At 41.0% G+C, this 15,182-nt stretch overlaps 1 protein-coding gene across 7 annotated transcripts in view; it reads left to right on the top strand.

The window, feature by feature from the left end:
- Positions 1-15,182, top strand: part of LOC128886415 (uncharacterized) — a 461,940-nt gene that overhangs the window by 84,034 nt on the left and 362,724 nt on the right. For all 7 annotated transcript variants that reach the window (XM_054141365.1, XM_054141347.1, XM_054141339.1 and 4 more), the window contains one exon: positions 12,326-12,458. In XM_054141365.1, the coding sequence (XP_053997340.1) occupies positions 12,326-12,458 (133 nt within the window). The remainder of the gene's footprint in view (positions 1-12,325; positions 12,459-15,182) is intronic.

The raw sequence follows: 15,182 nt of genomic DNA, 5'->3' as shown, positions 1-15,182 counted from the left end.
GAATTTATTTCAACACTTATCTTATTTAATCGAACATAAACTTACAGTAATGTACATAATATACACCGAGTGGACATTATCGAATTAATGACGATGCCACGCGGAAGACGTGCTTGAACGCTTGTTGCTACTTCAACAATTTCGACACGTCCGGGTAAATCACTACGGGGCGAGATTTTAAACGGTGTATCAAATTTTGCCGCGCTTTCACCGTTGCTTTCTACAATGTTGCGGAAGCTCGTTCAGGTTGTAACGAGATACGCGGCTGTTAAATGATCGACAATCGACAGTTATCGCTCGTTGCAATCTTCAGGAAGCGCACCTGCCGAACGAAGGCCATGGCTACCGGCTCGAGCTAATTCAATTCCGCCCTTTCTCTGAACAAGGATAGTTGGGTTAACGTTTCTCTTTGCATGCAAATGCTCCGTTTGCCTTAATTCTGGGCCTCTTCTTGTTGCGGTGAGCGGTCCTCGTTAACGCGCGAGCAATTAGTTGCAGTTTCGAAAACTTGCAGCGGTTTTTAACGAGTTCTTGCATTTAGGAATTTATTTTTATCTACCGTGTGTCTTTTATATTTTAGTTGGATGCCGACACACTTGTATTGTTTTCTAATGGCAGCTAAGTTATTAACAAAGAATGTGGAAACCGATGTTTTATTTGTTTGTGTATTTATATTATTTCCAACTACGTGTTGGGATGATGCTTCGTAATAGTAATGAATGTAACTGTCCATTTGTCTACATTTTACAAATTGTGGTTTATTGTGTGTTATAAGTGACATTCTTATTGTTATTCTTTTTCTGGAAACTTTCAAAAAGAATACATTACAAGGCAAATACATTGAATGTATATTCTTCCTAAAATATATTGTGAATTTTTTTTTATTAACATATGTATATTAGTCTGCATTTCTGTGTTATCTTGTATTAAATCTATATATATTTGTTTAAATGCGTTGCATCTATAGAGCTGATAAAACGTATCAAATCAATATTTTTCTTAAATTAATTCAATCTATATTCCTCTTAAAAAAAAAAAAAAAAATGTCAAGATTTTACGTCCGTCAAAGTGAAGATTAACCTCCCCTTGAATATTCAAACTGAGACATCATAGAGGCATAACGAACAAGTTTCCGCAGCAGTCGTAATTCCTCCGACACCGATTCCCATTCTCGCGCAGGATAATACCAGAAAGTAATCTTCCTCACAATGCAAAATACAGTCCATTCAGGAAGTAACGCGACGTTCTTGAGGAATGAGTCAGTGATGGTGTGGCGCGAGAACAGTGATTATCGCCAGAAATTCCAGCTTTCCTTGCGGCTCTGTTGCTTCCTTGTGGTAGCATGCAAAGAGGACCGCGGTTTTCATGGTTCGCCAGGCCTCCACCGGCTACCGCGTGGTGCCGAATGCAACGAGTCATGGCCGTTATGTAAACACGACAAAGAAAGACACCGCGTTGGTAAGAAAGCATCCGTGTTGGTCTCGCGTACACCGGAATGAATTCGCGAGGCGATTGCGCGAAAGTGCCAGTAGTTCAGCTTTGAATAGACTCTAATTACCAACGTTCTCGAGGGATGACCTCCGTTTTATCCTTTGCACCCGCCATTTTGCAATTTGACACCGCGGAGTTTCGCGAGAAACTCACGGTAGCTGGTAACGAACAATCAACCGACTGATTGATAGGGCAATTAGCCCGTGAAATGGTCGCTCTTGAAGGGACTCGGATGAAGGGATGCACTTCTGAATGGCGACGCCGGGGAACGATAATGAAGAAATATGCATTGTACGCGAGGATTAGTCAAGAGCCAATCTCGACCATTTTTCTTGCCTGCTGTAAAAATACATTCTTTGAATTTCAAATTGTACAAGATAAAATATATCCTTAACATATTTCATCTGAATAGATTCATTTTACGTTGTGTATATGAGTTTTTATATTTTTTTTATTTAATGTACATTTTGTATATAGATAAGGCAATATCACACATTTTTCTTGACTGCAACAAAAATATATACTTTGCTTAAATTTCACATTATAAAAGATGCTACAGTCTCGTATCTATTATCTATTTTATCTGAACTGATTCATTCTATGTTTCATATATGAGTTTTTATATTTTTTTTTTTTGTATTATATATTTTATGTATTGGTGACTCAATCTCAGCTATTTTTCTTGGATGCTGTAAAAATACATTCTTTAAATTTCAAATTGTACAAGATAAAATATATCCCTTACACGTATCATCTGAGTAGATTAATTTTACGTTGTATATATGAGTTTTTATATCTTTGTTATTTATTGCACATTTTGTATACTCATATAATGTCTCTGATAACCATTAACAATATCGATGATGGTTGGTAGCACCATCAACTTTAAACATCAAAGTTGTTGTGACACCTCCTGTCCCCACCACATTATAAAAGTTGCCTTTGCGCTCGAGAGGTGACTCTCAGTCACCATTAGGTTTCACGCAACAAATATACCAACAATAATGTTTCTTTAGGTTTAATTTCGTTGAAACTTGGGTCAATAAAATGATCGTCGGTGAGGTAAGGGTGACCTGATTCTGAAATCTTAATAGCTTAGCACTCGTGGCAATAGAATGCTAAGAAAGCAAATAGAATACTAGAAAAAAAAAAGGCCTCGAGTGTAAAGGGTTAATGTTCGCCAATTTGAGCCGAACTTTTAGCAGGTGCACGTTCGAACGATCGTTCGATTTTTCCGAAACGTTGTTTGTAATTGAATATCACGCCTTGTAAAAGACCATCAGGGTAACAGAAACATTAGTGTCAGTCGTCAGTCACATATGCGTGACACGACAGACAAGCTATTAGCTTTTAATGTACCTTTGCAGTAAATACTCACTTAGCACCAGTTGCACTGGACACGTATAATTGACCCATATGGCCGAGTGACCTACTCTTCCATATTTCTCTCTTTATTTCTTAACTGAATCTCGGACGAGTATCGAACTTTTTCAAATTGGAATGATTAAACAACTTATTTTAATTTTCTCTTTTTTCTTAACACAGTTAATTAATGCGTATCGTTTCCATATCGGACATTCCATCGGCAAACGAATAAAATTCCCATTCCACGAGTCGATGCACCCAGTCAATGCACTTTTGCGAAACTAGAACGAGTCGATACGAAATCGACACCGTCGACTGCCGAGCGGTGTTAATGAAACTCAGCCAACGCTCGCGAAAAAATTCCTCGCCGCAGAAATCTCCGAGCTAGGCCGTTCTCTCGAATGTAAAATTCTGTGCAAAGCGCGCGCTTTCTTCCCAAGGAAAAGAATTTCAAGGTAATAGTAAAACGCGAAGAGGTGAAACGCGGCGAATGCGGCAAATGTTGCCTGAAAAAAATCTCTGTGAACGATGCTCGTAACTTCAGCCTTGGATCTACTGCGAGGCAAAGCGAGCAGTAAAGCATGTAAACGATGGAAAGAGATCACGCGGTCAGGGAGATTGCATGTGCACTATCGCCCGTATATGCACACGTGGAAAAACTAACGGAAACTTTTCAGTAGATTTATAGTCACACATTTTTATATTATATCTTGATTTTTTAAGTAAATTTTGAGGTCTGGATTGATATCAGGTAATTTAGAATTAATCGCAACTTGTACATGTAGATAAAATAGACAGAATTTTGTCATACCTTCATAGTTACACATTTTTATATTTCATCTTGAACCTTGAAATGTATTTTGGGGGTCTGAATTCATATAAGATACTTTTGAAATAATTGCAGCTTATATATGTTGATAAAATAGATTTCTTAGTAAAAATTCCTAATAGAATTCTTGGACATAAGATGTCATAACTTACAACCCAAATGTAAACTATTGGATTATTCAGAAATACGTGCCAATTTTTAAGATAAATTCAAAGACCCATTTGAATTTGAATACACATACATATATTTATATTTTATCTACATACACAAGCTGCAATTAATTCAAAATTACCTGATATTAATACAGACCCCAAAATACATTTCAAGGATCAAGATAAAATATAAAAATCTATAACTATGAAGGTATTACAAAATTCTGTCTATTTTATCTACATATTTATTGAATTGCATAAGTACCATTTTGTTCCACAATATTTCCATATTACCTTTTAATGGATGCATACATGTTATTTATTCTCAACCATTCCTATATATTCAGACCCGTACAATCTACAAAAAACTCTACCAAAAATCGACATGGACACCCCAATATTTCAAACCCCCTAAAGGGCCACCGGAAGTCTGAAGCGCCAGTCCTACGTTATCACCACGGACGTCCTCGTATCAAACAAAGCCCTCCGCACTTTATCTAAACCAATCTATAGAACTTTCTCTACATACGCGACACCTACACATCGCATAAATGCTGGCACACCAGATCTACAAGCCCCAGCCATAGACAGCCAGTCGCCTAACGCGAAGTGGTTAGGAGGGATGGAGGACCAGCGACGACATTAGAGCCACATTAGCGTGCGCAACTGGTCGGCCAGCTGGTAGACTCCCGGGCCAGCTAATTACATGCCGATTCCTGGGGATCAGCCGCACAATGCCGTGTCGACATACCATTGGCTCGTCGACTAGCACGGGGGTCCTCGATACCGATACATCCGTGTAACGGCGGTACGCTTTCGCGGAAAAGGTTTCATCGGTTACACGCTGCCTCCGCCGAGCGCAGCGCCAGCGAGCTAATCGCTCGAAACTCGCTAACACGGCAACGATTCGAGGAGTCGATTTACTAGCGTCGCTCCCCCAACAAACGGCCGGGTAATTGTTCTTCATGCGTGCTACGTATGGAAGCACGGTTCCTCGGCCCGTCCGCGTACGTGGCTAGATGAAAGCGAGCGTGCAGGAGATCCTATCGTCGCGGATCGCCTACTAAACACAGAAGCGAATTACTTTCTCGCGAGTCGATTTCAGCGGCTGAGCGACGGGGGATTCCTTTTAGGAGGCTGCCGCACACTCGTTCGTCGACTGGTTTATTGGATCCAGCCGCCGCGGTTCTCGCGAACTTTAATTGACACTGGATGCGGAATATTTATCGTTGATAAGTAGAGGGTTTTCCAAAAGGGGCTTCGGGATTTTGTATTTTTAAAGGGGGCCCAACTGCGTAACGTTTACTTTTCGAGGCAATTTTCAAGAATTTTTGTAGGAAAAGTACTAGCCCATATATGATAATTATTTTTTTATTTGGTAGATCGATGCTTTAACACTAATTTTTGATTTTATCACAATGTTTCGATACGTGGATATTCCTAGACGGCGCTTTAACGAGACCACTCGAAAGTAGAAGAGTCATTCGGCGAGCAGGATTTAATCGTACTTGATCATCCGAAACGAAAAAGTAAAATATCACCTTCTTTATAATTACATTTTGGAAAGTACTGGCGATGAGATATTCGCAACATTTTGAAAATTGTTAATAGGGTGGCATGTAAACTAAAAAATGATATTTTAAGGTATCTTTTCTCCTATCTAATGGCTAATAGACGTTGGAAAAAAATTTGTTTAACAACCCCCTCCGCTCTCGATAAGTGATATCGATACACTTTAATTTTTCTGATCACTGCTTTCTATTAAATTTATTCTAGTCAAAGATATAAAAATGTACACTCAGTGTAAAAAATATTCGTACAGCACCCCATTTAAAATAAATGGTATCTGTCCAAATATTTATTACACCGACTGTACATCTTTACCATATTTATTTCATTGATGGTAGTAAATAATAAGAGTAATAATAATAATTATTCTTATTTTAATTTAGCGTAAGTAGATTCATTCGCGTATCCTTATTTAAATTTACAATGATTCCAATGTTTTCAGTCGTCGCTAAGACATAATCTGCGTCTCTTTATTTTGAAAAAGTTACGCCGATTAAGAATCCATCTCGGAGCTAACCCTCCAGATGAATACATGCGGAACTCACCGACTTTCTTTGTCACGTATCATTGGTCAGCTGTTCCAGACCCATGGACAAGATTTCCTGTTGAATATTTATACGCCACGTCCCTTAAACGCGACGGGAAGAGAACACGCAGTTGTGAGACGAGGCTTTTGTCCATTCGGTGCACCATTGCGAGGAAAATCTCGCGGGTACGCTTTAACTATCTATCTGTAGCTGCGTGTTCATAATTCTTTGTACCGCGAGGAGATGCGCGCTTGAACTTTTTCGTTGGAACGGAACACGTTGGATCTACGCGGTTCGCAGATGTTACCAGCGGGAGCTCTTCGGGTACGTATTTGAAGAACGAGCGCTCATTTGAGACCACGCTGGCTCCCACTGCGACGAAAATTCAAATGTTAAGATGTGTTTCTCACTGGAAAGATCAAAGACTCTTTCCTAGCTTACCTGATGCTTTAATTAATCGCGCCCCTTTTGTCCTGTTAATGAACATATGGGTCCATTCCACCCGAGGGTTGATCGCCTCTTGCGTGCTCGCTTCTTGAGGAGCAATCGTGAATGTCCACCGTGCCAGTATTTGAATCAAGTGGAAATTTTACTATCTTTTTAAAGCGTTTCACGTACGAGTCCTCCTAAACCTGCGAACCTCTCCTAACTTTATTGTTCCTGGAAAGTACTTTCGAGTACGTCGTGTGTGTCTTTATCATTTTCACGAGTGGCTACGCTCGACATACCACGGCCGGAGGGACAGGCACCGGTGGTTCCTCTTCGCTATTAAAGGCAGGATGTCTCGAGAAGACGAGGAACAACCACGACAAACCTTTTCCTCTCTCGAGCGCGCCGGTTTGTAATGGCAAACATGGCACGTCCGTCGGGACTGTCGACGGCCTTTGGGTTCCCGCGAAAACTGTCGACCGTTGTCGTCGCCGTTGCAAACCTCTGATGACACTCTACGCCACTCGAGCCGGGCCGCCGTTGCAGCTTAGTTTCCTCGAAGAGGCTCGGACCCTCGTCGACGAGGAACGGCGACGACGATTACGACAGTCCTTCTTCGGCAATTACAGCTCGAGTGGCACCGTAAGAGACAGGTGGTAAGGTTCCGTCAGGTCGTACCGCCGCGACCGGCGTCCTCGAGACGTCTTTTTCTCCTAGCGCCTCCTGCGAATTTATGACAGGGTATATATTTCACTATTTATCCCGCGAGGTGTCTTGTTCCTACTGTTTATGATACCGTCGAGATTTTCGAATGCGCAACCTGTCTCTTCGGTATTTCTATTTTTCTAGTCGCTGGAGGACAGCGAAAAGTCACCGCGGGGATGGTATTCGTCGATGGCGCGACGAGGGTGTGACTTTACTGGTTGCTTCTGGGCAGATAATGGGCGCTCAGCTTTCTGGAGCTTATTGAAGTTTGGTTTTTTTTTTTATGTAAAGCTGTTTCAGACTCTATTATCGAAATGTCCAAGTTTATTTTTCAATGTAATATTTATAATTCAATCCATCGCACTATAAATAGTTATTCTATGCGTTGGTATTCAACTCTGAAGTGTGTTTTCTTAATGTGTGGTTTGTTTCGTTCATCTCAGGTCATATTTTCTCAGCTTTCTATGAACAATACGAATTCTCTTTCTTTCGTGAGAATAACAAAAATTTTCTTCCTTTAGTGCTACCATTTGAAAGCAATATAATAATTCTGTACTTGAAACCATAGTCCAACGTACGACTCTTACTCTCCTCCTAGTACCACCTTCTCCGAGAAATGGCTCACTATTTGAGCAGGAAGTGATTCAATAGTAGCTACACGAAGCGTGGGTGTACCAAGTTTGTTGCATCCAGAGAACCAACACAGCATGCCAGAGTGCAATCGCCCTCAGAAATCCATTATGCTTGAAATACTACTTTGTTGCAGTTATCGTTTGATAAATTGAGGTTTCGAAACCTCTAATACTTCCTGGGACACTCTAATCGCGCAACGTTTCTATTTTAATTCAATTACTCCGTCATATTACGCATGACAACGCGTTAAGAATATTCAGCCGGACTATTTAATTTAGGCTGTTCGTATATAATTAAAGGCAAGCACTTCATTAAGGAAAATTACATTACGAATATGGCGCTGGATAATATGGCAGGGAATGCGTTAATATCGCGTCGGACAGCTGTCAGTCTGTGCAGGTACGGAAGTAACTACTTCGTATTAACCAATGTACTTGTTACCGAGCGATTAATTTTCATATGATAACTCCTTTCAGCTAGGTGAAGCGGAAAAAATGTTTTCAATTTGAGGTTGTCACTCGTTACGAAATCTGTTTTACAATACATAATTTAAATACATAATTATATTAATATATTGTACTGTGTAATCCGTTGGCTACCAGACTAAAACTCGCGAAAATATCAACAAAATTGAAATTGTGTTTCGAGAGTATCGAAGATTAGGTAATTTAACATTTATTAATTTCATAACTCTGACAAATTTGCTAATCCTATTCGGATTTATTTACAATTTTTATTGTTCCTTAACCACGGGACGATTTGTCACCTTCTGGATAATGAAAAAACGAAACTTTTTTTATATGTACAGTTTATTCATACGACGTTTAGTTTCAGAGATAAAAATTGAAAACTTAGGAGACCGCTTTTCTGAAATTTAATTTTTCCAAGGAACTTCCTTTCCAATCCTTTCCTTTTCAATTTTTATTTTCGAAACTAAGCGTCCTATGAATAAAGTGTAAATATAAAAAAGTTTCATTTTATCATCCCCTACAATCTGCTATTTTTTAAAAATTGATTCAACGAATATAAACATTTCTCTGAGTCCATTTCTCGAGGGCGTATATAGCATACGCACTTCACAGTCAAAGGGTTCATGAAAAGTCTCTTCATTTCTCCATTCGTGGATGAGAACGGATTTCTGGAACCAAAACTTTCTCTTTTAAGAAGAGAAAATCCAACACTCTCTACTCTCCATACCCAATACTTAAGAAACGCCGCCCTAGATGTGCCCCATTCGCTAATCCCCCCAAAAAAGGAAAGCGTCGGTTTCGAAGTCTATCCCAGCAAGAAAAGAAAGACCCGCGACAGCCTCCTCGTCCCTTTATGCCACGACGCCGATTAAAAAGTGCGTCTCTTACATTCGACTAATGACGCATTAAAACGAGTCTCAGCGCGACGAACACCGCCATGAATCATCGTGCGCGGTCCCACCGCGCCGATCGTGTACTTTTTTCCCTATAGCGTCGTACGTTACCGATCGACAAATTCCCCTGGTACCGGGGACTCCCATAAATTCACGGCGCATGCGTCGCGGACCTGCGCGCGGATTACCGCCGCGGAACCGGGCGGTGAAAACTGGTCGTTCGCGGCGACGAAAACGCGCCTTATCGTAATACGATCGATAAAACTGGATCTACGGGGCGACCGTTGGCGGGATCCAGGATAACGCTCACCGGCATGACACGTTGCCAGGCCCGATAAACTCGGGGCCATGGGGCCCACGAGGAAACTCGATGCCGGGATACACGTTGTCAAGGGCTGCGGATAATCGACTTAACGATGGGGCTTAACGACTTCTCGGTAACGGTCCCGCCCGAGCTTCGTCGTCGCTGGGTATTACGATACGCGGCAATTCTAAACTTGGGACCACATTGGTGTATTATCCTATGCGCGAACAAGACGTTCGCCTTTGAGGCTCTGATTGAACGGGACAGCCAGTATTAATGTCTCAGGAATTCTGTTTTTCGTATAGAACAGGGTTTCTTAGCTACGGGTCTCGATACCGAATGGGGTCGCAGTAGTGAAATCTTGGGGTTGCGAGATTTTAATGTATTTAATATTCTCTTTTATTTATGTTATTGTAAAGGTTGCAGTTTCGATGAGAAATAGGGTGTATAATTTTAGGGTACATAATAATAGGGTATATAATTTTGGTATCAATAATAAATACAATTTTACGAACTTTTTGTGCAATTTTTAATTTCATATTTTTCTGTTTCTAAACGAATTCTGAAACTATATTTTTTCATATGTATATATCGTTACCTAATCTATAAATCATCACAAGATATTTAATGTAAAATATTGAATATTCTCTTTTATTTATGTTATTGCAAAAAATGTATTAAAATATTGTTCAAATATTCCCCTCTCGTACAACACAACTTAAAATAATATAATTCACTTAATTCGTTCAAAAGAATTTCTAGAAAACGTGCTCTCTTTTTGGTCCCCGAAAACCCATGTAACCCATTAACCCTTTAACCCTGTTTTGGATGCGACTTGCTAAATTTCTGACGATTATCCCGGGCCCTTGAAGACACAGCGCGCCACTGGATCCGTCGAGGCTGCCCGAAGGGATCGAGACAGGGCTCAATAATGCACGAGCGACACCGCCGTACGTGTCATGGGGAATCGATCCGATCCGGTTGTAAGCCGACCTAACCATAAGTCCGGAGCGGATCGAGCGCGCTCCGACGAGCGTGTACGACAACAAGAGTACTTGCCTCTACGCTCTGCCGAGGAAAGCTGAATAAAATTCCCGTGTACCCGGCCTGTAGAACATTGACGTTCGTTTCCGTCGGTGCCGCGCCGCGGGGTGGGCAGGGACAAAGGGCGAAGAGAAATGTGATTTAGCGGGATTAACGGTTCGGGGTTTGATTAAATTTGTTTTCCCCCCGCGACGGGAACCGACGGTAACAACCTCCAGGCCTCCGGGGGCTCGTGGCTTTGTAACTGCATTTTTATGGTGATCCGACGCGTAAACGGTTTGGGGAGATTTAAGATTAGCCTGACCTCTAGGAGGCGTAACCTGTTGGCTGTTTTATGGGACTCTTTTCCGTCATAAATATGATTCCGGCCGTGTGGTTCCTGGATCTCTGTGCTGTAAAAATTGCTGGTTCATGGTAACAAGCTTTGTTCGCGTCCGAATGGTGGTTCCGGGATGATTTAAGGGTCGCGCGTGTGTGTGTGTGTGTGTGTGACATGGCAGGGAACTGTCAGGGGAAAATTTAAAGTTTGAGAAAAGGTCGTATGCTACGATAGATTTCACAAGGTTTTTTCCGTGGTCGTTGTGAAACACGAAAATCTTGGGAAAAACTCCTTGAAGGTGCAAAGAGGTTGAATAAATACGCAGAAGACTGGCAAATACAAATGCCATAGATAGCACAACGAGTTTTATCTACAATACTTCCATGGCATTTTAAAAAACCAAAAGTTAATCTAGAAGTAGCAACCCTAAACAAGCAAGTAACACTCTGAATAGTGTGTCAGAGTAGATTTTCGCAATTGCTCATAAATATAACCAACAAACGCGTATATACACGGACGGTTCCATAATAAATAAAATAATTGGATGTGCACTTGTAATAAATAATCAAACAATCACTTTTAAATTACCTATGGGAATAACAATCTTCACATGTGAAGACTATGCAATTTTACGAGCCATAAAATTCCTAAAAACAACAGTAAATAACCAGTTTGTAATATTTTCTGATTCAAAAGCAGTACTATTAGCAATAGAAGATATATGTAGTCTTACGTTACCGTTTTAAATTTCCTTCTTTGGAGTCGGATGTGCGCACCCCGTATTCTTCGCGTAGGCATAGGAATTCGAGACCAATGCGAAGCTAGATATACATACATTCAAGATATACATGCTGAATTGATAGCCATACGTACTGAAAAAAATATTAAACCTTCGTTTGGATACCATCACACATTGGAATAATTGGTAATGGAAACGCAGATAAAAAATGCGGGTGCAAGTTGGCCAGATATGTGAACGTTTAGGTTTCTATAGTTATAATTACTGTCAATAATAAAAAGAACAAAAATTCGATACCAACTTATTCAGTACAGAATCTCTCAACAAAAGGCGTACAAATTTTATGGTTTGGCTGCACTGATGATGTTATTTCCAATGTACAGTTAGAAATATGAGAAAACCATGAAGAAAAATCGTCCCTGAAGAGATTAAATTACTTTCAAAAGTAATTCCACATAAACGAGTCTTCTTATCATCAAATAAATTTGTACTCTTGTAGACCATTTATGTTATTCATTGATACCAAATAAACTGTATTTCTAAATTCTCCTAATCAAGTGCTGGATCTCGAATCTAAATTCAACGAATTCCTAGATAAAAATTACGACGTTTCGATTCGATTCCTTTTCGAAATACCACTGCCCCGTCCACCGCCGTGCTCCATTTTACCCTCATTACCGTAGTCAATGAGAATCTCATTGCGTTTACCTAAATCGCCGTGCTCGTCGAGTACGAGGACACCGCAATTCACAGTATCGCGGTGAAGCGTGGGAAATGGCGGAACCGGAGTCTCTCCGTCATCCTTGCTTACCTCGTGTCTCCATCTAATTTCCGTTTTCATCGTTTTGCTTTATAGGACTGTGACAACCTGGCGGACGGCTCGGAGCGTGACTCCCCTTGGAGCTGTGGGGGTGGCAGCGGCAGTGGCCGCAGACCCCTCACCTCCATTATCGAGCACCTACGCACCTCCAAAAGCAGACTTCATAATGGTGAGTCATCGAAAAAGTATCATCTTCCGTGTTCGTAATTCGTTATCACAGTTAATAAATAAACCATTTCCTTTTTCCCCTTAGAACCTGTTTCCAAATTCCTTCCTGCGAACCTACATCCCTTACAAAGTGAATTAAATTTATTAGAAGGTTCTTGTATAGTGTCTAAATGATAGTGAACTAAGGGTTGGTTCTATCGTTCCAAAGAGTTTGTTTTAAACTATATCAATATTTAATACACAAAATACGCAAACCATCGCTCCATTTAAATCCAATTAACGCAGTAGATTGACAATAAAGTTTAGATCCACCGGAATTCCACAAAGACTCTGCGTAATGTCCTAATCTCCGTTGGAAGGAGGTGCGCACACGGCCCCATTAGAAGTAACGAGCCCGCCTATGCTATAAGCAGAAGAATGATGACTGCCGCTCGTAACGATAATAAATAATCGACGAAATATAAAACCACGAAACGATTCGTTCTCCCTGGTAGTCGAGCGAGGATTCACGAGAGAATCAGTGAGACTCTTGGTGATGTCTTCATCCCAGGTAATTAGAGGCGAGGATGCACATAAGCAGAACGTTATAGTGCGCCGGTTCTACCGAGCGAAACGGATGTCCCCATCCTGAAGACCTTTTTCAAGTCGTTGGGGCTCGCCTTCTGGTGACGTCCTTGCTGGAAACGAATCGGGAAGGGAGGAATGAAGAGATCTTGAGTATCGTAAACAGGGACGAGGAAGGAAAGGTTGGATGGATTGATACGCGACGAGGGGAAACGGATATCGGCTGATCCGTTACGATTCGAAGCTGTTGGATGGCTGCAATTGTTTATATTTTTGCTATGGCATTAAGGGAGGGGGAGGGAGTCTGGTCCAGCTGAGGTATTTTTCTAATGCGTATGATCTCAAAATATAATTTAATTTTATCATTGAAACTTTTCTTACAAATAAAGGAACCTTCGCGGAAAAAAATTTGACATCGTAGATTTAATTTGAATATATATTTAGATATAGTAGTGGCAAGGAAAGGATTTCAAATTCTTTTTTGTCCAAGCCTCCTAATTAATTTCTGTAAATCAACGTAACAGAAATCTGATAAGAAATCTCCATAAACGTAATATCAATACGATACTTCACCACGCACTATTATTTCCATTTAATAATGAAAAAAACAGCATTATTTACGAAGTAGTATTTACCCATAGAATTTCGTTACACATCCAGCATAAAGGAATGCCTAAAAAGACGTTAGTTTTAATCCACCGTGAGGCCGAAAGGTGAAAAAGAGCAACAGAGCGAAACGGTCCTAAGAGTTCAATCCCTGATTTATCATCGCGGATCAGATAAACCGGCGAACAACCAAATTGCCCCGGGTCCACGGAATTACCCGAGTGTTTCTCGAAAGGTCGATAAACCAATCAGGCAGAAACACGACCGAAAGAACGCACGGATCTAGATGACCCGAACGCAAAGGAGGCGACTTTCGTGCTCCTCTCGCGGTTTTGAATGAATCCCATTCCCGAGGCGAGCCGCGTCGCCCGTTGCAAGTTCCTAGGCTGCCTACTCAATGGCCAGATCGTTAGATAGGATCGGTGCCCGGGACCAGCTCTATAAATCCTCCGCGGGCACAATTATGTGGGGGATATAAGGATTATTGTTACGGTCCGAAGCGGCTTCGGCGCTGGCTTTCGTATGGCCGCGAACGGCCGCGGGGATTACCCTCATAAATATATTCAGAGGCCATTATGCGAACCCGGGGACGTTGATAACGTAATAATGAGGGCGTGGGCTAATGAGACGCGCGCTGAAAACTCATCCCGTAATCGTGATTGACGTCGAGATCCCCCCAGCTTCGTTTCCACTCGCCAACCGATACCCTCGTAAGCTCCGAACACTGCCGGGGGAAGACCTTCGGTTACCCTCCTCGGTTTCCGGTTTGATTGCCCGTTTCTCAATGCAAGGAGGATTCTCTAATTAAGACGTTAATTTGGTTCTGTTTGGAGCCGATACTGCCACTGCCACCGGTAATGGGGAAGATTGTACGTCTACTCCGAACCGGTTGGCAACGCGTTAAAAATCGTTTCAGGTTTGTTTATCGCCTGCCGGCTATGCTTTGCGCGATAAGTTCCACCGTGCATCGATACGGAGAATTTTCTTCATCTCCTCGCTGTGGAAACGGTGGGATCGTGAGAATAATAATAAACTGCAAAAATCGCGCGAGCTTTCGAGGATTAACAGGCGACTTCAATTGGGACTCGAACATTCGAGAATTATTATTTTTTTTAACATTGAATTATGTTAAAGGTTACCTTTTATATCGAATTGAATGAGAAATTAATGGTACTTTGTATTATTGTAATATTTCAACGTGGTATTGAATATGTAAATTCTTTTTATATAGTAACGTTCAAATTGATTATTTGTTTATTTCTCTTTTATACCACATACAGGATGTTAACGAAAATTCCCCCATTCTCCAGGAAAGAATCCAAGTGACAATGTAAAAAATGAATTTTTAGCGACATATTTACATCTGTTGAAATTAAAATTGAAATTAAATGTACAAATTTGTTCATTTTGTCAAATCAAATAGAATAACAATATATATTCCATACCCATTTTTGCATAATTTATTAACAATTGAATGTACATTTTGGCTGTAAATTAATGTAATTCCCCTCCTAACGCAGTTTCCCCCACCCCCACCCTTAACCATTCTCGTGGA

This window comes from Hylaeus anthracinus, unplaced genomic scaffold, assembly GCF_026225885.1.
Source record: "Hylaeus anthracinus isolate JK02 unplaced genomic scaffold, UHH_iyHylAnth1.0_haploid 0, whole genome shotgun sequence".
In the NCBI taxonomy this organism is placed as follows: Eukaryota; Metazoa; Arthropoda; class Insecta; order Hymenoptera; family Colletidae; genus Hylaeus; species Hylaeus anthracinus.
Note: the sequence above shows the minus strand (reverse complement) of the source record. Positions and strands in the feature narration are given on the sequence as shown.